The sequence below is a fragment of the Panthera uncia genome, assembly GCF_023721935.1.
Source record: "Panthera uncia isolate 11264 chromosome C1 unlocalized genomic scaffold, Puncia_PCG_1.0 HiC_scaffold_3, whole genome shotgun sequence".
NCBI classification, from domain to species: Eukaryota; Metazoa; Chordata; class Mammalia; order Carnivora; family Felidae; genus Panthera; species Panthera uncia.
Genome location: NW_026057584.1, coordinates 71,187,169 through 71,211,858, shown reverse-complemented (window position 1 = coordinate 71,211,858; position 24,690 = coordinate 71,187,169). Strand labels below are relative to the sequence as shown.

The 24,690-nt window shown below is 36.4% G+C and overlaps 1 protein-coding gene across 9 annotated transcripts in view; it reads left to right on the top strand.

Moving 5' to 3' along the window:
- The window catches only part of MARCHF7 (membrane associated ring-CH-type finger 7), a 59,343-nt gene that overhangs the window by 14,573 nt on the left and 20,080 nt on the right, over positions 1 to 24,690 (top strand). For 8 of the 9 annotated variants that reach the window (XR_007454487.1, XR_007454488.1, XM_049616120.1 and 5 more), the window contains exons 2-3: positions 5,676 to 5,840; positions 23,943 to 24,132. Coding sequence is in view for 7 of the 9 variants with exons in the window: in XM_049616120.1 (XP_049472077.1) it covers positions 5,688 to 5,840; positions 23,943 to 24,132 (343 nt within the window). In the remaining 2 variants the exon portion in view is untranslated. Of the gene's footprint in view, positions 1 to 512; positions 2,059 to 5,675; positions 5,841 to 23,942; positions 24,133 to 24,690 lie in introns of those variants that run through there. The other variant, XM_049616116.1, reaches the window with a different exon arrangement.

Sequence of the window (24,690 nt, the reverse complement as noted above, 5' to 3'; positions counted from 1 at the left end):
TTTCCTCCACCCCCCTTAGAACTTTGCTTTCATTATCTGGGATCCTGCTCCAGTCTGGATTAGCTGTTCCCTGTGCTTCCTATATATCTTTGGAACTGTTTCCTGTGTTCTGTGTCTGGAGTTTCTTTTACTTAAGTTTCCTGGGTTCCATGTCTGTTTCTTTACACTCTCATTTTTCTTTTCTTTTTAAAAAAAAAAATTTTTTTTTAACGTTTATTTTTAATTTTGGGACAGAGAGAGACAGAGCATGAACGGGGGAGGGGCAGAGAGAGAGGGAGACACAGAATCGGAAGCAGGCTCCAGGCTCTGAGCCATCAGCCCAGAGCCCGACGCGGGGCTCGAACCCGCAGACCGCGAGATCATGACCTGAGCTGAAGTCGGACGCTTAACCGACTGAGCCACGCAGGCGCCCCTACACTCTCATTTTTCTAGGATATGTTCTTCATTTAGCTTCCTTTGACTTTTTTTCTTGTTTTTTTTTTTTTTTTCTTTATCTTGTTTTAAAGATCTTGAATGTCTGAAAATGTGTCCTATTCGCCACCTTACACTTAGTTGCTAGATTGGAATTCAAGGCTAAACCTTTTTCTCAGTACTACAGGCAATTGCTTCATTGTCTTAAGCGTTTTTAAAGTTGTAATTAAGAAGCCAGTAGGGGGTCTTCCCTTCATTTCTCGTGTTCTCAAATTTCAAGATGATAAATTGTGATTAGTGTTGGTCTTTTTTTCTTTGATCCTGCTGGGTAATCTAGAGCCCTTTCAATGTGGAGATTTATATCTTTAAATTAATAGAAAGGTTCCTATTTCTTTGGCAATTTTTCTTCTCTTTTCACCATGGTTAAAGTCAGATAGTAATTTGCCTGGTTAATTCTCTTAATTTAAGGTTGTATTTTCTACTTCTAAGAGGATTTCTCAATTTATTCTTAATAGTTATATTGAATTTAGATGAATGTATCACATTTTTTAAAAAGCATATCCCATTTTAAATGGGCCACACAAGATTTTTATTATCATCTGATTGCTTTCTTAAGGACTGTTATTTAATGAATAGATGTCTTTTGATCCCTTTGAGGAGGGTAGTTATCTCCTTAAATTTTAAGTTCCTTTTTTTTTTTTTTTTTTTTTTACTCTGGTCTTTCTTTCAAATTGGAGGATTTCTTTGGACACTTACTTAGTGATCCTTATTGTTACTGTTTGAAGGAAACACTAAAACTGTTTAGAGAGACGCCTGAGTAGCTCCATTGGTTAAGCATCCAACTCTTGTTTTAGCTCAGGTCATGATCTCAGGGTTGTAAGATAGAGTCCAGATTAGGCTCTGCGCTGGGCATGGAGTCTGCCTAAGATTCTTTCTGTCCCTTTCCCTCTGCCACTCCCTCACTCCAAAAAAAAAAAAAAAAAAAAACTGATTAGAAACTCTTGGTGACTAGTAGACTTTGCTGTGGAGTAGGATGTTTATGTGGCAAACTAGCTTTGTAACCGGGGGCAGTCCAAATGTCAGTGTCCAGAAATCTTACTCCTCTGGTGTTTTGTTTGGTGATCCAACAGTAAAAATGCCTTAATTTTATGGCAATATTGTAGAAGTAGGACCAGGAAAAAGTTTTCAGGTCTCAGTATTGAACATGTATAGATTTTGTTTTATTTTTTTTACATTTACCCCTGTAAAGATGATTGTATGCTTAAGTGAGGTGGACTGCCTGTGAAAAATCCTTATTCTGAAGAAGCCTTATTTTGACTTTTGGAAGAATGAAGCTAGGGGAAGAATTTGGAGTTTTACCGTTCCAGCTACAGATTTTAATACAGCTCACTTTCAACCCCATGCATCTTTTTTTATGGTACTTTTCAGGTCTTGGTTCTTTTTAGTGTGCTAAGGCCAAATGTTTTGTTTTTAGTTTCTATCTCTAAGTGCCTAGGGTATAGTTTTATCTTCTCTGCTTAATTATTATACCTCTCCTTCTCCTCTAGATTTTCCAAATACACATTGAAATCTATTGCTTTCAGGGCACCTAGGTGGCTCAGTTGGTTAAGCCTCCAACTTCGGCTCAGGTCACGATCTTAACAGTTGGTGAGTTCAAGCCCCACATTGGACTCTGTGCTGACAGTTCAGAGCCAGGAACCTGCTTCAGATTCTGTGTCTGTCTGTCTGTCTCTCTCTCTCTCTCTGCCCCTCCCCCGCTCTGTCTCTCAAAAGTAAATAAACATTAAAAAAAATTTAAAAAAAGATCTCTTGCTTTGTGTGGCCCCCTTGCTGTTCTTTTTTCATGGTTAAAGCCTTTGGTTTCAATTATTGTCTTATAAAGGTTTTGGAAAGAGGGGCAAATAGATGCATAAGGATAACCTGTCATTTTTTTTAATAGTTATTTATTTTTGAAAGAGAGAGAGAATGTGTGAGCAAGGGAGGGGTAAAGAGAGAGGGAGACACAGAATCTGAAGCAGGCTCCAGGCTCTGAGCTGTCAGCACAGAGCCTGATGTGGCGCTCGAACTCACAAACCTTGAGATCATGACCTGAGCCAAAGTGCAGGCTTAACCTACTGAGCCATCCAGGCGCCCCTAGGATAACCTGTCATGTTTTAACAGAAAGTTCAAAACTGACCTTTTTTGATAAGCTTTCTTTGATCTAATCATATCTCAGTATAATTTTTACTGTGGTTTCTCATTAGCTAGATATTCTTAGTGGAATGATTTTAATTGATCATGCATTTGTGTTTTCATGGTTGTTGTATATTTCCTACTGTTTTTTCCTCTTCATCTTTTCTGTTACCGCCTCATACCATGTTTTTAAAGTAAATATGATCAGCAAAGGAAATTTCTTTTGTAGTATTTTTTTCTGTGTGCTGTTACCTTTTATTTTATTTTATTTTTATTTTTAAATTTAATTTGTTTTATTTAAAAAATTTTTTTTTAACATTTATTTATTTTTGAGAGACAGAGCATGAGCAGGGGAGGGGCAGAGAGAAAGGGAGACACAGAATCCGAAGTAGGCTCCAGGCTCCGAGCTGTCAGCACAGAGCCCGATGCAGGGCTTGAACTCACAAACTGTGAGTTCATGACCTGAGCCGAAGTCGGACGCTTAACTGACTGAGCCACCCAGGCTCCCCTTAATTTTATTTTTTTAAAATTTACATCCAAATTAGTTAGCATATAGTGCAACAATGATTTCAGGAGTAGATTCCTTAGTGCCCCTTACCCATTTAGCCCATCCCCCCTCCTACACCCACCCTCCCAATCCTCTGTTCTCCATATTTATGAGTCTCTTATGCTTTGTCCCCCTCCCTGTTTTTATATTATTGTTTCCCTTCCCTATGTTCATCTGTTTGGTCTCTTAAAGTCCTCCTATGAGTGAAGTCATATGATTTTTGTGTTTCTCTAATTTCACTTAGCATAATACCCTCCAGTTCCATCCATGTAGTTGCAAATGGCAAGATTTCATTCTTTTTGATTGCCGAGTAATACTCCATTGTATATGTATATATAGCACATCTTTATCCATTCATCCATCGATGGATATTTGGGCTCTTTCCATACTTTGGCTATTGTTGATAGTTCTTTTGTAGTAACTTTTAAGGTAGAAAGTTGTGATTGATCCAAGGTAGGTAAGTTAATAAGGTTACATGCCAAAAATAAATTAGGTATTTTTACTTTAAATGTTTAAATTTGAATATTTTGGTAAAGCAAATTCTTTAAATACAAGCAGCATGCCAGGAAAGTGAAGTGCATCTGTTTGTAGTTGCTTTAATTTCAATCCATTACCAGAACAATAAGGGAATTTTTGACATTGAAAGTGAGGGAAAAGTTGAGATTATTATTTCTTTTTTATTTGTGACTTTCTTTTGCCCTTCTCTTCTTTCTCCTCTCAAGACTGGTGGTTTCTCGTTATCCAGTGGCCTCATTTCTAAATGAGGATTTAGATTTCTAAATCCTTTCCCCAGAAAATTTTTAAAGTTTATTAATTTATAAAAATAATGTGAGGGGCGCCTGGGTGGCTCAGTCAGTTAAGCATCCAACTTTGGCTTGGGTCATGATCTTATGGTTCATGGGTTTGAGCCCCACATCAAGCTCTGTACTGACTGCCCAGAGCCTGGAGCCTGCTTCAGATTCTATGTCTCCCTCCCTCTCTACCCTTCCCTTGCTCACACTGTATCTCTCTCTCTCTTTCTCTCTCTCTCTCTCTCTCAAAAATAAATATTAAAAAATATGTTTGGAAGTCTTTATAGCAGTACTACTTGTAATAGCCTAGAACTGGAACCGATTCAGTGTTCATCCACAGTAGAATAGGAAAATAAATTACGTGTATTGATATAGTAAAATACCGTACAATCCAATTAAAGTGAACTTACAACAGCTACATACAGCAACACAAATGACTCTCACAAATACAATATTAAGCAAATAAAACCAGACATAGAAGAGTACATGTTGTATGTTTCTGTTCATATAGACACAGGTGTCCACCTCTGTCCAAAAGTAGAGCATTTCTGTGGAACTGTTTGTAAGCTGAAATTGGTGTAAGGAGAAGAAGCAAATACCATTAGTTTATGTGAGAAAACTATTGAATGTTCCCAGCCCAAAAAATAACCTCTTGTTGCCAGACTTTTCTGGCACCTTAGGCCGCCTCTCGTTAATGGTTGCATAAAATACATTGAGGTAAAGCACAGAAACTCATAGACACAGTTTAAAGTTATGGGAACTTGATGCCAAGGCCAGGAATGTAGTTCCTGGGAAAGGAGGTTGGTGTTGTCACTTGCTACTCAGTACACATTGCCTCTATAATGGCTTGCTGCAAAACAAATACTGAATGTTTTTTTTTTCACTTTTCACCTTTTTTTGTTTTTGAGAGAGAGTGTGCCTGTGTGCATGCATCACAGGAGAGGGAGAGAATCCCACCCAGGCTCCACCCCAATACAGAGCACAATACAGGGTTTGATCTCAGGACCCTGAAATCATGACCTGAGCCAAAATCAAGAGTCAGATGTGTATCCAACTGAGCCACCCAGGTACCTCATTGCCTTCTTTTTATAAAAGCAAAAATTCTCTTTGGATTTCTTCTGGTTAGTGAAAACAGGTGAAGTAGCATAACATAGACTTTTGAAAAGTAGGAGATACCTGCATAGTTAAAAGATCATGCATAGCTGTTGGGACTCTTGGTGTAGGTTAAGGAATATTTAGTAAAGAAAATTTAGAAGTTATTCTCATTTTTGAAAAATCCTACAAATTTGTGTAGGATTCTATAGAGAGAAATTACTAAGGAAAAGAGCCCAAGCTTTGGCAACAACCTGAGTTCCTCATCCCACTTTTATCAGCTTGCTTCGTTTTATGGGCAATAGGAAGCCTTTGATGGACTTTAGATTCCTGCCTTGTAGAAGAAGAGTTTTGATAGTCTCATAATTCCCCATGCCTGATACAGTTAATTTGCATGGTTAATTCTTGATTTGAGTTGATGATTACGCCTGGGTGGCTTAGTCAGTTAAACATCTGACTCTTTATTTTGGCTCAGGTCATAATCTCAGGGTCGTAAGATCAAGCTCCTCATCAGGCTCAGGGTCGAGCCTGCTTGGGATTTTCTTTCTCCCACTCCCTTTGCCCTTCACTGCCCACCCCCCACCCCTCCCCAAGAAAGAAAGAAAGAACCTAAGATTTCCATGATTTTCCAAAGACAATTAATCAAAATTTACATTTTGCAGGAAACTTTAAGAATGGAGTCTAAACCTTCAAGGATCCCAAGAAGAATTTCTGTTCAACCATCCGGCTCTTTAAGTGCTAGGATGATGTCTGGAAGCAGAGGAAATAGTTTAAATGATACCTATCACTCAAGAGACTCTTCATTTAGACTGGATTCTGAATATCAGGTAACAACTTAGAATATATGTATACAGTCTCTTTTTCAAAATCTCCTGGGGCCACATGTTTTTTAGATTTTAGAAAAGTGTAATTTTAAGATCTTCAGCTGGATCTGAGACATCCTGTAATAAAACCCATTAACATATCTGCAGGAAAGTGAATGACCATTTACACCAAGTATTAAAAACTCAGTGTTTTTCCAGCTTTGTGGACTTCAGAATTATGAAGAAGACATTGTGGTTTGGGGCACCTGGATGGCTCAATCAGTTGAGCATCCAACTCTTGATTTTGGCTCAGGTCATGATCCCAGGTCATGGGTGGGATTGAGTCCTGGGTTGGGCTCCTGTGCTGAGCAAGGAGCCTGCTTAAGATTCTCTCTTCCTCTGCTCCTCTCCCCTTCTCATATGCCCTTGTGTCCGCCCCCTCAAAAAAAATAAAGGCGGCCTTGATGCTCTTATGTAAAATAATTTTACTGTATTTCAAAGACTTGGAAACCTGTTTACTTAAAAACATAAGTATCATTTAAGTGTAAGTTTAACTTGTCAATGTGGATGACTTGGTCAAAGGACCAAAAACTACATCCTTTCTTTAACATTATATTATGAATTCATCTGACTTTTCTCTGCATGTATGCAAAGCAGTGGTGGAATAATGAATTTTTTTTTTAATGTTTATTTTTGCAGGAGAGAGAGACAGAGTGTGAGTGGGGGAGGGGCAGAGAGGGAGATACAGAATCTGAAACTGGGTCGAGACTCTGAGCTGCCAGCGCAAAGCTGTGCGCAGGGCTTGAACTCACAAACTGTGTGATCATGACCTGAGCCAAAGTCAGATGCTTAACCAACTGAGCCACCCAGGCACCCCTGATTGTTAAGTGTTTTTATTTCACAGTATGGCTTTTAAATATTTTGATTTTATTAGTAGGTGATTGTTAACAGACTGTCTTTTAGACGAACTTTAGGGTTTTATTTTTATGGTTAGTTAGGAGTTTGCAGATTCATTATCTACATAAACCTACATAAGCTACTCTTATGTAATTTTCCTTTAGATTGACAGCAGAGTTTTGAAAGGGCTTATTAGTGATATAAACACAGTAGTTGTAGTATAAAACAGTATAAATTTCAAAAGCCATGATTTCTAGGTTTAATGCAATTTATATGGCTGATCTTTCAAATTTAAATTTATTGCATTATTGTCTGAACAGCTAATGAAATCATAAGTGATGTGCAAAAGTCTGTTTGGGTAACTAGAATCTAAAAATCCTTTAGTGAGAATTTCCATTTAAGTTATTTAAAAATATGTATACCATGTGATGTGTATTATATGAGAGAGTCTCATTTTAAAATATTTCTACATAGTAATAAGCATTTTATAAAATATTCCGAGAAAGACTGAAGTAAAATATTTCTTTAAAGTGCCTAATCTATTACATACTTCCTCACTTTTTACGAACTATTTACTTACTCTTATTTTATTTGTGTTTTTAAAGTTTATTTTTTGAGAGAGCACAAGTGAGGGAGGGGCAGAGAGAGAATTCCAAGCAGGCTCTTGCAGTGTCAGCATGGAGCCTGTTGCAGGGCCCAAACCCATGAACCACAAGATCATGACTTGAGCCAAAATTGGATGCTTCACCAACTGAGCCACCCAGTCACCCTTATTTTATCTTTTAATGTTTGTTTTTTCATTTTGAGAGAGAAAGGGGGGGTAGCTAGCACCACCCATGAGCCGGGGAGAGAGAGAATCCCAAGGAGGCTCTACATTGTCATTGTATAGCCTGATGCAGGTCTTGATCTCAGGAACTGTAAGATCATTACCTGAGCCAAAATCAAGAGTCAGGCACTCAACTGACTGAGCCACCTAGGCACCCCAACTTAGTCTCATTTTAAATGTTGGTTGATAATGTATTTTTTTATTCTGTTGCTAGACAAAAAGGACACTTGCCCAGAGGTGCAGAATTGTATATTTTCATTCTATAGAAAAGTTCTGGGTTAAATGATTGTTACTGATTAAGAGCACAGATTTGTTTTTTTTCCAATTTTTCATATAGCTTGTTAGTAAGGAACAAAGACTCTGAAACCATACTGTATTGCCTGGATTGGAGTCCTGTTCTGTTATTTGCTAGCTGTGTCAACCTAGGCAAGTTACTTTACATTGTTCTTTCTTATTTTCCATATCAGTCAGTTGGGTTATTAGTGTTAGGTGAATTATTACACTGAATGAGAATAGTGCCTGCCACATGATAAACACTATGTAAGTGTTAGCTGCTACATTTGTTTTCATTATAATTGTTATAGCTAATTATATTAAGTGTAAAGTCTTAACTACATTTAGAAAATTTATTGACAACCACTTTAAAACATATTTACAATACTATTCCTTCTGGCTTTTTCTTCTTTTTCTTAATGTCCTACTAGATTACTCTAAAAGTCTCAGTTTTCATGGTGGAAGTTCAACAAATGCAAGCATGAAAAATCACTTATATCTTTCATTGATTGTTAATAAGATAAATCAGCTTTGGAGTTTTTCTTAATGTTTTTCAATCGCTTTAAGTGGCATCCATTTTTTTCTAATGGATTATAGGAACATTTCCAGTCTTAAATCAACTACTCCTAGCCTGCTTTGCTCTTTAGCTTTGATTTAGAAACTGAAATTTCTGTGTTCTTGTGTAAATTATTTTTTATCTGGGTTTCTTCTGTAAAATGGTGGTAATAGCTTTTCACACAGTTATTACTAGGATTAAGTGAAAGAAATAACACATTAAAGCACTTACAACAACTGTGGCTGGAGCTTAGGGTTCAAATGTTTCCATTTTATAATGATTATTGTTTCCATTTTATGATGATGTTTGTGATTGTTACTGTATTCATTATTTCCTGGCTTTATTTTGGTTTAAATAGATAATACCCTTAAGGTACAGTGTAATATGTTACCAGAATATTTAAATTACATATTATATATTTAGTTTTATATAATCTTAATACTACTCAACAAAATGTTTACATTTACATTCCCTTTAAATATCAAAGGGAATATTTTTAAAAATTACTCCTGTTTTCTCACACCTGTTTGCAACCTAGCATTCCATTCCCCTTATCTCAGACACTTGGTAAAGCTGAAGCTTCAAAAAGATAGGCATGATAGATCAATTTCAGTTACATTACAGACTAAATAATAGGGAAACACCTTATATAGTGCTTAACATTTTATAGAATAATGTTTCCTTTTAACTTTATTTACGTAGGGTGGATACTTGTGTCATTTCATGCATAAAGATCTGCAATCTGGAAAGAGAAGTGGTTTCCCCAGTCACATGATTAGGATAGTGTACCTAAAAATCTAAGACTTAGGGATAGCATTGTTTCTTTGGGAAAATATAGATTCTAAGTTCCAAACAATTGATTTTCTCAAGATCTTTTGGTTTTCAGCCATTTGTAAGCTGGGCTTCCTCTCTTACGAATCTTGCTGAAATTTTTGTTACTTCATCTTGAAGTTTTTGTTAACAATTTGAATGATCATCTTATTTCTTTGGTAACAGTTAAGTAGAATTTTAAATATTTTTGAAAAAATATAATTCCTATAATTCATATTGTAATAAGAATTTGGTAGTATTTTGTAATATGTAATAATTATTTCACATACATTTCTTTTTTTATTTTATTTTTATTTATTTTGAAAGAGAAAGCAGGTATGTGATGGGGGGGGGGCAGGGCAAGAGAGATGGGGGGAGAGAGAGAATCCTAAGCAGGCTTCATGCTGTCAGCAAGGAGATGAACATAGGGCTTGATCCCATAAACCATGAGATGATGACCTGAGCTGAAACTGAGTCCAACACTTATCCAACTGAGCTACCCAGGAGCCTCAGTTTTACGTATATTTCTATAACTCAATTTAAGTGACCATAATCCCACTACACTTTCTCTCTTCTATTTTGAGATTACTTTTATTTTTTCATTTTTATTTTTTTTTAATTTTTTAAAATTTTTATTTTTTTAATTTATATACAAGTTACTTAGTCTATAGTGCTATAATGATTTCGAGTAGATTCTAGTGATTCATCCCCTGTAACATCCAGCTTTGAGATTACTTTTAATGTGAAATGATAAAATGAGAGGCTTTCTGTTTACATATTTTCTAGTTTGTAGATCAATTTAGAGAGCTCAGTACCATTTGCATATTTTGCATACTATGTTATCTCAAGAATTAAAAGAATGGTCATTAATATGTGTTTATGTACTACAGGGTTCACTTCCAGAGAACTAAATGCATGCAAGTATGCATATAATCAGTCAAGAAAATGAAAATAGTTTTAAAATGGAATCAGGAAAAATACAGATAAAATACTGAAAGTGGATCAAAGTTGTAACACTGCAGGCATTTGTAAGTCCTGTAGTGTTTTATTTTATTTTATTTTTTTTTTATTTTTTTTTTTTTTAAACAACAATTTATTTATTTTTTTTTTTCCAACGTTTTTTTTTTTTTTTTTTATTTTTGGGACAGAGAGAGACAGAGCATGAACGGGGGAGGGGCAGAGAGAGAGGGAGACACAGAATCGGAAACAGGCTCCAGGCTCCGAGCCATCAGCCCAGAGCCTGACGCGGGGCTCGAACTCACGGACCGCGAGATCGTGACCTGGCTGAAGTCGGACGCTTAACCGACTGCGCCACCCAGGCGCCCCAGTCCTGTAGTGTTTTAATGTTAAACTTGGACTCTTGTTTTGGGCTTCAGAAAGGTCACAGGGAAATACAGTCAGCTTTCAGCTTTTAAGGTGTTTTGTTCATAAGGACAAGTAACCAATTCCTCAAAGCAATGCTTGGGAATTTGGTTTGGAAGGGGACCGTGAATAATACAGTGGACCACGTCTTTAGTGTTCATATTATTAGTATATTCCTAGTTTAGTCAAGTTGTTTCATGGTAAACCTAAGCATTAGCAAAGGATGTGATGCTACAGTACAGCTCAGTGAAATCACTTCCATAAAGGGACAACAGAGTGATCTAAATACCAATTTTCTGGTAGTCTTCATATAGGTATTGGGGAATTTTGAGTGATAAGTGGACTCCAAATCCTTTTTTGTATTCTGTAAGATTTCTTACCTGGATTTATCATAAAGTTGGGCATGAATTAGTTCATAAATCTTAAAATCATCTCATGTCTTTTTTTTATGAAAATTGAAGACTATTCATTCGGAATACAAACTGGAATGTAAGATTCCACATTAGTGTGGCAATGTATACTCTTAACACATGAATATTTAGAAGCGGTCAAAGTTCCAAGTTGTTACTTATGGCTGAGATAATTTTGGTCTGGAAATTTTTCAAAGCAGGAATTAGCAGTCATCCCAGTCATAGCATTGATTCATGGAAATGATGAGCCAAGGAAGAGCATTTCATTCTGGGCTTGGTTCTGGTACAGTGCATTAAATGATTAAGCATTGTCCAGTGGATGACACTGATTGTATTTGCAGCAATTGTTAATGTTCTTTTTTTCAAGAATAACTTCTTTGAGGTATAGGTCACATAGCATATGACTCACTCATTTAAAGTATACAATTGGGTGGGTTTTATTTTTTAATTTTTTTCTAATGTTTATTTTTAATTTTGAGAGAAGAGACAGAGCATGAGCTGGAGAGGGGCAGAGAGGGAGAGACAGAATCCAAAGCAGGCTCCAGGCTCTGAGCTGTCAGTACAGAGTCTGATGCAGGGTTTGAAACCACAAACCATGAAATCATCACCAGAGCTGAAGTTGTACGCTTAACCAACTGAGCCACCCAGGCACCCCTACAATTTTGTGGTTTTTAGTATATTTGCAGAGTTGTGCAAATCATCACCACAATCAATTGTAGAACCTTTTTATCTCCTTAGGGAAAAAACCCAGATTCTTTAGCTATCACTGCACTGCCCTTCCTCCTCAGCACTAAGCAACCACTGGTCTACTTTCTGTCTCTCTAGATTTCCTTATTTTGGACTTTCATTTACAGAAATAGAAGCATACGCTATGGCATTTTGTATTAGCTTTCACTTAGCATGCCTTTAAGGTTCATCTGCGTTGTGGCGTATATCAGTACCTCATTCCTTTTTTATGAATGAGCAATATTCCATTGAATTGGATATACTTTTTTTATGGATAAATAATACTCCATTGTGTGGATATGTCACATTTTGTTTATCCATTCATCTATCCACTGATGGACATTTGTGTTTTCATGTTTTGGCTATTATGAATAATGGTGCCATAAATATTCATGTACAGTTTTTGTACAGACTTACGGTTTCAGTTACCTTGGGTATATACCTGAGAGTGGAATTGTTCAGTCATATGGTATAACTCTGTTCAATTTTTTGAGGAGCTGCCAGACTATTTTCCAAACCAGCTGGACCATTTTATATTCCTACCAGCAATTAAGTATGGGGTTCTGATCTTGCTACATCTTTGCCTACACACTTATCTTACATTTTGATTCTAGCCATCCTATCCTGTGTGAAGTATCTTATTGCAGCTTTGATTTAGATTTCCTTGATGACTCTTGATGTTTAGTATCTTTTGCTAATTATAATTAGCTACTTTAATATCTTTGAAGAAACATCTATTCAGATCCTGTGCTCATTGTTTACTTGGGTTATTTGTTGCTTTATTATTGAGTGGTAAAAGTTTTTTATTTTCAATTCCACTTTTTTATTACTAGCATATGGGAAAGTGATCAAGTTTTTTTTTTCATATTAATCGTGTGTTCTACAACCTTACTGTAATCCTTTTTTCGTTCCACAAGGTATTTTTTTGTTGTTGTTGATTCTGTAAGATTTTCCACATTGAGGGTGTCATCTTCAAATAAAGATACTTTTATGTCTTCCTTCCCAATCTGTACATTTCATTTCCTTTTCTTGCCTTACTGCACTACTTAAAACTTCTAGTGCACTGTTAGGAAAGAGTGGTGTAAAGAAGAACCAACTAAGCCCAAAGTTAAAAGGGTAGAAATTAAAAAGATTAATAAAAAATAGAGACTAAAAAGACAATAGAAAAAATAAGTGAAACTAAGAGCTGTTTGGGGTTTTTTTTGTTTTGTTTTTTAAAGTTAGACAGAATAGACTAACCTTTGGCTGGGCTCACCAAGAGAAAAAGAGGTCTCAAAATCAGAAATAAATGATACCAAAAAATACAAAGGATCATAAGGGACAACTATGAACAATTATATGCCAAAAACTGGACAACCTATAGAAATAAATTCGTGGTAACACATAACCCACTAAGGCTGAATCATAAAGAAATAGAAAATCTGAACAGATCAATAATGAGTAAGGAGATTGACTCAGTAATCAAAACCTCCCAACAAATGAAAGTCCAGGATCAGATCACTTCACTTGTACAAATTTTACCAAACTTCTCAAACTTTCAAAAAAACAGTAAGATTCCCAATTTACTTTATGGGGCCAACATTACCCTAACACCAAAACCAAACATGAATACTATAATAAAAGAAATATGCCAGTATCCCTGGTGAACACGCATGTAAAATCCTCAATAAAATATTAGCAAACCAAATTCAATAATACATTAAGAAGATCCTACACCATGGTCAAGTGGGGTTTATCCCTAGGATATAAGGATGGTTCAACATCCACATATCAGTCAATGTGATATTCCACATTAACAAAATGAGGGCTAAAAATCATATCATCTCAGATGCAGGAAAAGTGTTTGACAAAATTCAGCATGCATTTATGATAAAAACTCAGCAAAATGGGTATAGAGAGAATGTAACATGGTAAAGACCATATATGACAAGCCTACAGGGAACATCATACTCCATGGTGAAAAGCTGAAAGCTTTTCCTCTAAGATCAAACTAGAGACAGGAAGCCTACTCTTTATCACTTTTGTTCAACATAGCATTGGCAGCTCTAGCCAGTGTGTAGTTGGTCAAGAAAGAGAAATAAAAGGCTTTCGCATCAAAAGAGAACGTGTAAAACTGCCTCCTTTTTCTAGATAACATAATACTTAGAGAAACCCTAAAGACTCCACCAGAAAATTGTTAGAACTAACTTAAAAATTCAGTAGAGCTGTGTGATACAAAGTCAGTACAAAAATCAGTTGCATTTCTATAACAAACTATTAGAGAAATTAAGGAAACAGTCCTATTTGCAACTGCATCAAAAAGTAAAATACCTACAGGGGATTAATTTGAGCAAGGGGGTGAATGTTGTATACTTGAAATTATGAGACATTGATTAATGAAAGAAGTTGAAAAAGACACAGATAAATGGAAAGCTATCCTGTGCCCTTGGGTTGAAAGCATTAATGTTGTTAAAATGCCCATACTGCTTTGGGTGCCTGGGTGGCTCAGTCAACTGAGTGTCTGACTCTTGATTTTGGCCCAGGTCATGATCTCACAGTTTGTGAGATTGAGCCCCGTGTCAGGCTCTGTGCTGACAGCGCGGAGCCTGCTTGGGATTCTGTCTGCCTCCCCACCCTCCCCCTTCTCTTTCTCAAAAATAAACATTGAAAGAAAAAATCCCATACTCCCCAAAAGAGTCTACAGATTGGGTGTAGTTTCTACCAAAATTCCAGTGGTATTTTTCACAGAAATAACAGTCTTAAAGTTTGGTATCTCAAAAGGCCCCAATAGCTAAAGCAATATTGAGAAAGAATAATGAAACTGGAGGCATTGTGTTCCTTGATTTCAAACTAGATTACAATCCTAAGACTAATCAAAACACTATGATATTGGCGTAAAAAGCAGTTAAATCAGTGGAGCACTGTAAAGAGTCCAGAAATAAACCCATGCATATATGGTCAATTAATGGACCACAGTGGAGCCAAGAATGTGCAGTGTGGAATGTAAAGTCTCTTCAATAAATTGTGTTGGGAAAACGGGAAAGCCATATGTAAAGGAATTAAAATGAGCCACTATCTTACACAATACACAAAATCAAGTTAATGGATTAAAGAATTGAACGATAGATCTGAATCCATAAAACTAGAAGAAAATATAGACTGTAAGATCCTTGACAGGGGACTTGGCAATTTTTTGGATTTCACACCAAAAGCAAAGGCAGCCAAAACAATAGTAAACAAGTGGGACTGCATCATATTAAAAAGCTTCTGCATAGCAAAGGAAATCATCAAAACAAAATGATAAGGCAGTCTACCAAACAGGAGAAAATATTTGCAAATGATATACCTTATAAGGGGTTAACCTCAAATGTATAAAGAAATTTTCATACAACTCTGTAGCAAAAGAACTGTTTAAAAAATTGGCAGAGGATCTGAATGGACATTTTCTCAAAAAAGACACATTAATGGCCAATAGGTACATTGAACAGGTATTCAACATCACTTATTAGAGAAGACAATGACCTATCACCTCAAGAATAGCTAGACAAGAATTAGCAAGTGTTGGCTAGGGTATGGAGAAAAGAAAACCCTTGTGCACTATTGGTGGAAATGTAAATTGGTGTAATCACTATCACAGACATGATGAAGGTTCCTCCAGAAATTAAAATCAACTACCATATGATCTAACATTTCTACTTCTGTGTATTTATCTGAAAGAAAGGCATTAATTCAAAAAGATAAGTACACCTCATGTTAATTGAGCATTATTTACAGTATCCAAGACATGGAAACAAGTGTCCATTGATGGATGAATGGGTGAAGTAAATGTTGTGTGTATATTTACAGTAGAATATAATTCAGCCATAGAAATTAAAAATATCCTACGATTTGCAACAGCATGGTGGCATTGTGCCAAAGTGAAATATGTCAGGCAGAAACAAATCCCTAATTAGATCTCACTTCTATATGGAATCTAAAGAAAATTCTGAATTTATGGGTGCAGAGAACAAATTGGTGATTGCCAGAGTCTGGGAGGTAGGGTTGGGCAAAGTGGGTGAAGGTGGCCAAAAGGTATAAATTTCCAGTTATAAAATAGTCCTCAGGATATAATGGGCAGTATATTGACTATAGTTAATAATACCAGGGGGTATATTTGAAAATTGGTGAGAGAGTAGATCTTAGAAGTTCTCAGTCACAAGGGTAGAAATTTTATCACTGTGTTGTAGTAGATGTTGACTAGAATGACTGTATTTATCATTATGATACACAGAGAATCATGTGAGACATCTGAAACTAATGTTATATGGCAGTTACATCTAAGGTTTGTTTGTTTTTTTTCTTAAGAGGATATAAAAAGATAAGCAGTGCTGAGGGGTAAATCTTTGCCTTATACCTGATGTTAGGGGGCCTTGGGTTTTCCAACCCAATTCCAAAGTGGGAGAGGGTGGGATCCCTCACACAACCCACATAATTCTTGGACACCATTGGTGTGTCTAAGAATTCAGTTCCATTCTAACACTTATCTATTTGGAGATAGCATCAGATTTCCACAGATTAGTGAAAATCCTGCAAGACTGCCTTCTACCCACTCCCCCACTTTAGATGCCAGTCACAGGCTACAGATTGTAGGTTCTATCAACATCCACCAGAGCTTTTAGGTTTTAGATTTTTTTTTTTATTTTTTTTTTGCTTTTTTATTTTATTTATTTTGAGTGAGGGAGAGCAGGGGAGGGGCAGAGAGGGAGAGACAGGATCCCAAGCAGACTCCATGCTCTCAGCAAAGAGCCTGATGCGGGGACTTGAACTCCCGAAATGTGAGGTCATCACCTGAATTGAAATCAAGAGTTGGACACTTAACTCACAGAGCCACCCAGGTGCCCCCCATCTTAAGTTTTTTATTTGCTAGAGTGGCTCACAGAAGTCAAGGGAATTCTTTTATGTTTACCGGTTTGTTAAATAATATGAGTAAGATGAAGAGATAAATAGGGTAACGGATGGGGAAAAGGTGCAGAGCTTCTGTAAGCCCTCTGCAGGCATGCCACTCTACTGCATCTCCACATGTTCACCAATCTAGAAGCTGTCTGAACCAAGTTCTTTTCGGTTTTTATGGAGGCGTCATTACATAGTCATAATTACCTAAGCTATTTGCTATTATATACTTAAACCTTCACTGTTCTCTCTGGAGGTTGGGGAGTGATGTAGGACTGAAAGTGTAATCCACATTATCACAGAGGACATTCTTGCCTTATTTGTACAGTGTTACTAGTCTCAGGTATACAACATAATGATTCAACAGTTCTGTAGATTACTCCATGCTTATCAAGATAAGTGTACTCGTGGGGCACCTGGGTGACTCAGTCGAGCGTCCGACTTTGGCTCAGGTCATGATCTTGCTGTTCGTGGGTTCAAGCCCCACGTTGGGCTCTGTGCTGACAGCTCGGAGCCTGGAGCCTGCTTCGGATTCTGTGTCTCCCTCTCTCTGCCCCTTCCCCACTCATGCTCTGTCTGTCTCTGTCTCTGAAAGATGAATAAACGTTAAAAAAAAAAAAAATTAAAAGATAAGTGTACTCTTGATCCCCTTTTGTTTTTTAAATTCTACATGAGTGAAATCATATAGTTGTCTTTCTCTGACTGACTTATTTCACTTAGTCTGCCCATGTTGTTAAAAATGGCAAGCTCTCATTCTTTTTTATGGTTAATAGTCCCCTGTATGTATGTATGTATGTATGGGTGTATGTATATATACACCACATCTCTATTGATGGACACTTGGGTTGCTTCTGTATCTTAACAATTGTAAATAATGGTACAGTAAATATAGAGGTGCATACATTTTTTTTTTAATATATGAAATTTATTGTCAAATTGGTTTCCATACAACACCCAGTGCTCATCCCAAAAGGTGCCCTCCTCAATACCCATCACCCACCCTCCCCTCCCTCCCACCCCCCATCAACCCTCAGTTTGTTCTCAGTTTTTAACAGTCTCTTATGCTTTGGCTTTCTCCCACTCTAACCTCTTTTTTTTTTTTTTCTTCCTTCCCGTCCCCCATGGGTTTCTGTTAAGTTTCTCAGGATCCACGTAAGAGTGAAACCATATGGTATCTGTCTTTCTCTGTATGGCTTATTTCACTTAGCATCACACTCTCCAGTTCCATCCATGTTGCTACAAAAGGCCATATTTCATTCTTTCTCATTGCCACGTAGTATTCCATTGTGTATATAAACCACAATTTCTTTATCCATTCATCAGTTGATGGACATTTAGGCTCTTCCCATGATTTGGCTATTGTTGAGAGTGCTGCTATAAACATTGGGGTACAAGTGCCCCTGTGCATCAGTATTCCTGTATCCCTTGGATAAATTCCTAGTAGTGCTATTGCTGGGTCATAGGGTAGGTCTATTTTTAATTTTCTGAGGAACCTCCACACTGCTTTCCAGAGCGGCTGCACCAATTTGCATTCCCACCAACAGTGCAAGAGGGTTCCCTTTTCTCCACATCCTCGCCAGCATCTATAGTCTCCTGATTTGTTCATTTTGGCCACTCTGACTGGCGTGAGGTGGTATCTCAGTGTGGTTTTGATTTGTATTTCCCTGATAAGGAGCGACGTTGAACATCTTTTCATGTGCCTGTTGGCCATCCGGATGTCTTCTTTAGAGAAGTGTCTATTCATGTTTTCTGCCCATTTCTTCACTGGGTTATTTGTTTTTCGGGTGTGGAGTTTGGTGAGCTCTTTATAGATTTTGGATACTAGCCCTTTGTCCGATATGTCATTTGCAAATATCTGTTCCCATTCCGTTGGTTGCCTTTTAGTTTTGTTGGTTGTTTCCTTTGCTGTGCAGAAGCTTTTTATCTTCATAAGGTCCCAGTAATTCACTTTTGCTTTTAATTCCCTTGCCTTTGGGGATGTATCGAGTAAGAGATTGCTACGGCTGAGGTCAGAGAGGTCTTTTCCTGCTTTCTCCTCTAAGGTTTTGATGGTTTCCTGTCTCACATTCAGGTCCTTTATCCATTTTGAGTTTATTTTTGTGAATGGTGTGAGAAAGTGGTCTAGTTTCAACCTTCTGCATGTTGCTGTCCAGTTCTCCCAGCACCATTTGTTAAAGAGACTGTCTTTTTTCCATTGGATGTTCTTTCCTGCTTTGTCAAAGATGAGTTGGCCATACGTTTGTGGGTCTAGTTCTGGGGTTTCTATTCTATTCCATTGGTCTATGTGTCTGTTTTTGTGCCAATACCATGCTGTCTTGATGATGACAGCTTTGTAGTAGAGGCTAAAGTCTGGGATTGTGATGCCTCCTGCTTTGGTCTTCTTCTTCAAAATTATTTTGGCTATTCGGGGCCTTTTGTGGTTCCATATGAATTTTAGGATTGCTTATTCTAGTTTCGAGAAGAATGCTGGTGCAATTTTGATTGGGATTGCATTGAATGTGTAGATAGCTTTGGGTAGTATTGACATTTTGACAATATTTATTCTTCCAATCCATGAGCAGGGAATGTCTTTCCATTTCTTTAATTCTTCTTCAGTTACCTTCATAAGCTTTCTATAGTTTTCAGCATACAGATCTTTTACATCTTTGGTTAGATTTATTCCTAGGTATTTTATGCTTGGTGCAATTGTGAATGGGATCAGTTTCTTTATTTGTCTTTCTGTTGCTTCATTGTTAGTGTATAAGAATGCAACTGATTTCTGTACATTGATTTTGTATCCTGCAACTTTGCTGAATTCATGTATCAGTTCTAGTAGAGGTGCATACATTTTTATGAATTAATGTTTTCATTTCTTTCAGTAAATACCCAGTAGTGGAATTACTGGATCAAATGGCATTTCTGGTTTTAATTTTTTGAGGAATCTCTACTGTTTTCCACAGAGGTTGAACCAGTTTGCATTCCCACCGTCAGTGCCCTAGGGTTCCTTCTCCATATCCTCCCCAACACATATTTCTTGTGTTTTTGATTTTAGCTATTCTGACAGGTGTGAGGTGATACCCCATTGTGGTTTTGACTTGCATATCCTTGATGATTAGTGACATTGAGTATCTTTTCATGCACCTGTTGGCCATCTGCATGTCTCCTTTGGAGAAGGGTCTATTTAGGTCCTCTGCCCGTTTTTAATTTGGTGGTGGTGGTGTTGGGTTGTATAAGTTCTTTATATAATTTTTGGTTATTAACCCCCTATTGTATACATCATTTGCAAATACCCAATTTAGTGTGTTGCCTTTTTGTTTTGTTGAGGTATAGAAGTGATTTTGGGGGCAGGGGTGGGTAGAGTCCCAATAGCTTAATTTTGCTTTTGTTTCCCTTTCCTGAGGAGACATAGCTAGAAAAATGTTTTTACAGCCAATGTCAAATTATTGCCTGTATTTTTTTCTTGGAGTTTTATGGTTTCAGATCTTACCTTTAGGTCTTTAAATAATTTATTTTTGTGTATGATGTGAGAAAGTGGTCCAGTGTCATTCTTTCGCATGTAGCTTACCTGTTTAACCAGCACCATTTGTTAAAAAGACTGTCTTTTCTCCATTGTTTCTTAAAAAAAATTTTTTTTTTGCACTTTTATTTATTTTTGAGAGGCAGAGCATAAGTGAGGGAGGGGCAGAGAGAAAATGAGACACAGAACCCGAAGCAGGCTCCAGGCTCCCAGCTGTCAGCCCAGAGCCCGACGTGGGTTTCAAACTCAGGAACCATGAGATCATGACCTGTGCCAAAGTCGGATGCTTAACCGACTGAGCCACCCAGGTGCCCCTGTCTTTTCCCCATTGTATATTCTCTCCTCCTTTGTCATAGATCAGTTGACCTGAAAGATGGGATTATTTCTGGGTTCTCTATTCTGTTCCATTTATTTATTTGTCCGTTTTTGTGCCAGTGCCATAGTGTTTTGATTACTATACCTTTGTAGTATAGTTTGGAATCTGGGAGTGTGATTCTTACAGCTTTGTTCTTCTTTCTTAAGATTGCTTTGCCTATTCTGGGTATTTTGTGGTTCCATACAAATTTTAGTATTATTTTAGTTCTGTGAAAAATGGCATTTTGATAGAGATTGCATTAAATCTGTAGATTGTTATGAACATTTTAACAGTCTGTGAGCATGGAATATCTTTCCATTTCTTTGTGTCCTCTTCAGTTTCTTTCATCATTGTTTATATAGTTTTCATTGTACAGTTTTTCACCTCCTTGGTTAAGTTTATTCCTAAGTATTTTATTATTTTGGGTGTAATTGTAAATGGGTTTTTTTTTTTTTTAAGTTTCTCTTTGTAGCTTTATTTTTTTTATAGATAATTATTTATCAAATTGATGAAATTACCTTTTATTTCTAGTTTGCTGAGAATTTTTATCAGAAAGGGATGTTGGATTTTATTAAATGCTTTTTTTTTCATCTGTTGGTCACATGATTTTTGTTTCTTTAGCCTTTTAATGTGATGGATTACATGGATTGATTTTTTTTAATGTTGAACCAGCCTTACATATCTGGGATAAATCCCTCTTCGTTGTGGTATATGATTTGTCTTGTACTTTCTGAATTCAGTGCTTTAGTATTTTATTGAGGACTTCTGTGTGTCTTCATGACAGATAGTGGTTTATAGTTTACTTGTTGTTTGTTATGTCTTTGTCTGGTTTTGGTATTAGGGTAATGCTGCCCTTATAGTATGAATAAAGAAGTATTTTCTCTTCTGTCCTCTGCAGGAGATTGGAGAGAATTGTTGTATTTTCTTCCTTAAATGTTTGGTAGAAATCACCAGTGAACCCATGTGGGCCTTGTTTTCCCTGTTTTGGAAACTTAAGTATTGACTTAATTTATGAGTTGTGAGAGTTTTTAAAATATTCTGGATATAAGTTTCTTATTAAATCTATGATTTACAAATAAGTTTTCATTAATGTTCTTTTTTTACTGCACCATCTTAGTAAGATCAGTTGTGTTGGCAGTGTTTTTTAGACCTTAGAAATCTTGAACAAAAATTTTTTTCGCATTATTCATAATAGTCAAAAAAGTGGAAATAACCCCAAAACTACTTTTAAAGCATCCATTATCTGAAGGGCAGTATGCTTTGGAGATAGACTAATTTCCTATTTTATTTGCCCACCAATAGTTCCAAATTGTTAAAATAATTAAGAATGGTAAAAATTTCAGACTAAAGGTATTTGAACGGTGGACCAAGTTGGAGGAGCCCAAAACAGTTTTGATTTTGATTTTAAACCAGCAGAAATACTGGTCAGAACCTCTGTTTTTCCTTTCCATATATTGATATTAACAAGCACTTTTGTCTCTCGGATGACATATAGGCTGCATGGGCTGCATTTTAGAGTGGGAAGTCATGAAAATTGTTTCCTGAGCAGTGAGTGTGTCTTTACCCACCAGTAGCCAGTGCCTGAAAACAGAATTGATACTCAACTTTTTGTTCATTTCTCACAATGTCTCTAAATTTGATGAGTTTTCATCTCTTATGATTATTCTGTTCTCATTGCTTTTGTTGCAAGCACTTATTTCCTGCTATTTCAATGACTTCATAGTTGATTTTCCTACTTTCTGTTATTCCGTTTTTTTCATCTTCCACAATGCTCTAAGGATCTAAGAAGTGGTTGATCCGGTGGTATTTTCTCCTTTAGTAGTTACCAAAGTCCAATTTGCAGAAGTGCCATTCAGTAACAATTTGGTCCATGCAAGAGGGGAAAAATAAGGAAAAGATATTATACGAATAAAGTTTATTCACTTTAAAAGTCTGTTTTATTCTATTATGTTGTCATGTTTGAGGAGTATATAAAGTGTCCCTTTTAAAAGTTGGAGTGGGATTAGATGGTATTTGCTAATTTAGATTTCCTTGCTTGTCAACCTGGCAATTCTTTCTAAATTTTAAATTAAAACATCTTTATTTTGGTCTCTGAAATCCAAAGGTCTTAGAATCAGTGGTCTATATAACACATGGTCCCTAATACCCTGATGATGGCACATAATAGTTTGGTTGTGAAATATCTAATGAATTTCGTCTCTAATGCTACTCCAGTTCATTCATTGAGGCTCTGTGGAGGACTTGGTGCAGAAGGTTTGTGAGACCAAATTTGTACTAAGCTGAAGCCACATTGAGTTTGCAGTAGGGATGGGCAAGGGATGGATGAACTCTGGATCTGGCCTGTTCCTACTTATTCAGCTTTGCATCTTCTACTTTTCCATGTGTGCAAGGCTTATTCTGTACAGGTACCCTGAACAAATAATACATAGTTCCCTGAAACCATGCAGTATGCTTCTTGTAATTGAAGCATAATAGAAAAGGATACTTTTTTTTTTTTTTTAACATTCATTTTTGAAAGGCAGAGACAGAATGCGAATGGGGGAGGGGCAGAGAGAGAGGGAGACACAGGAGCAGAAGCAGGCTCCAGGCTCTGAGCTGTCAGCACAGAGTCCAATGCGGGGCTCAAACTCATGGACCACGAGATCATGACCTGAGCCAAAGTCGGCTGCTTAACCAACTGAGCCACTCAGGCGCCGCGAAAAGGACACTTTGAACAATTATGTTGGAATATGTTCTTATTATTTAAGTCTACATATTTAAAGGGATAGATTAATCCTTTTTCTTTTTATGCCTTGCATAGAATAAACTGCTTTAACCAATTAAAGAAGTAGGAGGAAGTGAAATAGTTTGTACATTCTGAGTAATTTTTGTATTACAGGTTGCTATAACTTGTGTGTGTATATTTCTGTGTTCAAAGAGAAAAGCTTGAGCTAAGAGTTTTAATATAACTATGTTTACTATGTATATGTTTACCTGTTTCTTGCTTCACTGATGAAAAAAATCCAGATACTAGGATTTTTTTTTTAATACCATTTACATTCTGAGAAAAATACAGAATATTTCTGGGCATTAGATCCAGGATACATTTTTTATTATTTGAAAAATCTTGTTTTTATAGTAGAGTTTTCATAATTTATTTATATATTATTTTTTTGGTGTTCTGTTCACCTTTAGGAAAGGATATAGGTTTCTCAGGAGTTTGAAATATTAAACCAGGAAAAAAAATGATTGTAAGAATTTTGTTCCTCAGTTTTTTCTAACACAAGTATTTATATACAGTTACATAGTAGATTTAATCTATATCAGATTGATTACCTAGCAGAGTATAATTACAGTATAAAGTAAAGGGACATGTGAGTAGAAAGGAACAAAAAACTATGAAAAACCTACATAGTAGAAAAATGTATGCTTGTGAGGAATGAATTGAATTCAGAATAAATTAGTAGACTGAATACAAGCATTTTGTTCCGTTACAACCGTTTTTTGTTGTTTTTTTTTTACTGATAGTCTACATCAGCATCAGCATCACCATTTCAGTCTACTTGGTATAGTGAATCTGAGATAACTCAGGGAGCACGCTCAAGATCACAAAACCAGCAACGGGATCATGATTCAAAAAGACCTAAACTTTCCTGTACAAACTGTGCATCTACCTCTGCTGGGAGAAATATTGGACATGGTTTAAATGCCGTATCAGGTAAGAGTTAAATTTGTGTAAGGGTTATTATATATGCATTATGGACTAAAGCCCTTTTACCAAAACTTAGTGTTATTAAACAAGTTCTGCATGCAAGAGTGGGTCAAAAATGTAGTGGAGATTTCAAAATCTTATTAGTGCTGAAACTAAAATTAACTCAGTTTGGATTTTCTTTCTAAATTTGATACAAATTTCCTATACAAACAAGATTAACATATTTTGGTTAATTAGAATAGCTGATATGTTTGGTAATCAAATTGGTAAAAATGACATGTATTTTGCTGGTTATTGTATAGGAGGTCACTTTTTTTTTTTTTTTAAATTGTTATACTAGGGAAGCCAAATTTACTGATACGTTAACATTCCCTAACCTAAGCGTATCTTTTATAAATGGTGAATATTGTGTTATATACTTATACTGAGAAAAAATAGAAATTCTTTGAACAAAAATAGTTGATGGTATTCTATTTGGAGTTCTATATATAAGGAATCTGAAAGCAATAATTCAATTCTAGACCTCTGTATGGCATTGGACAAGTCACTTAACCATTCTGGGAT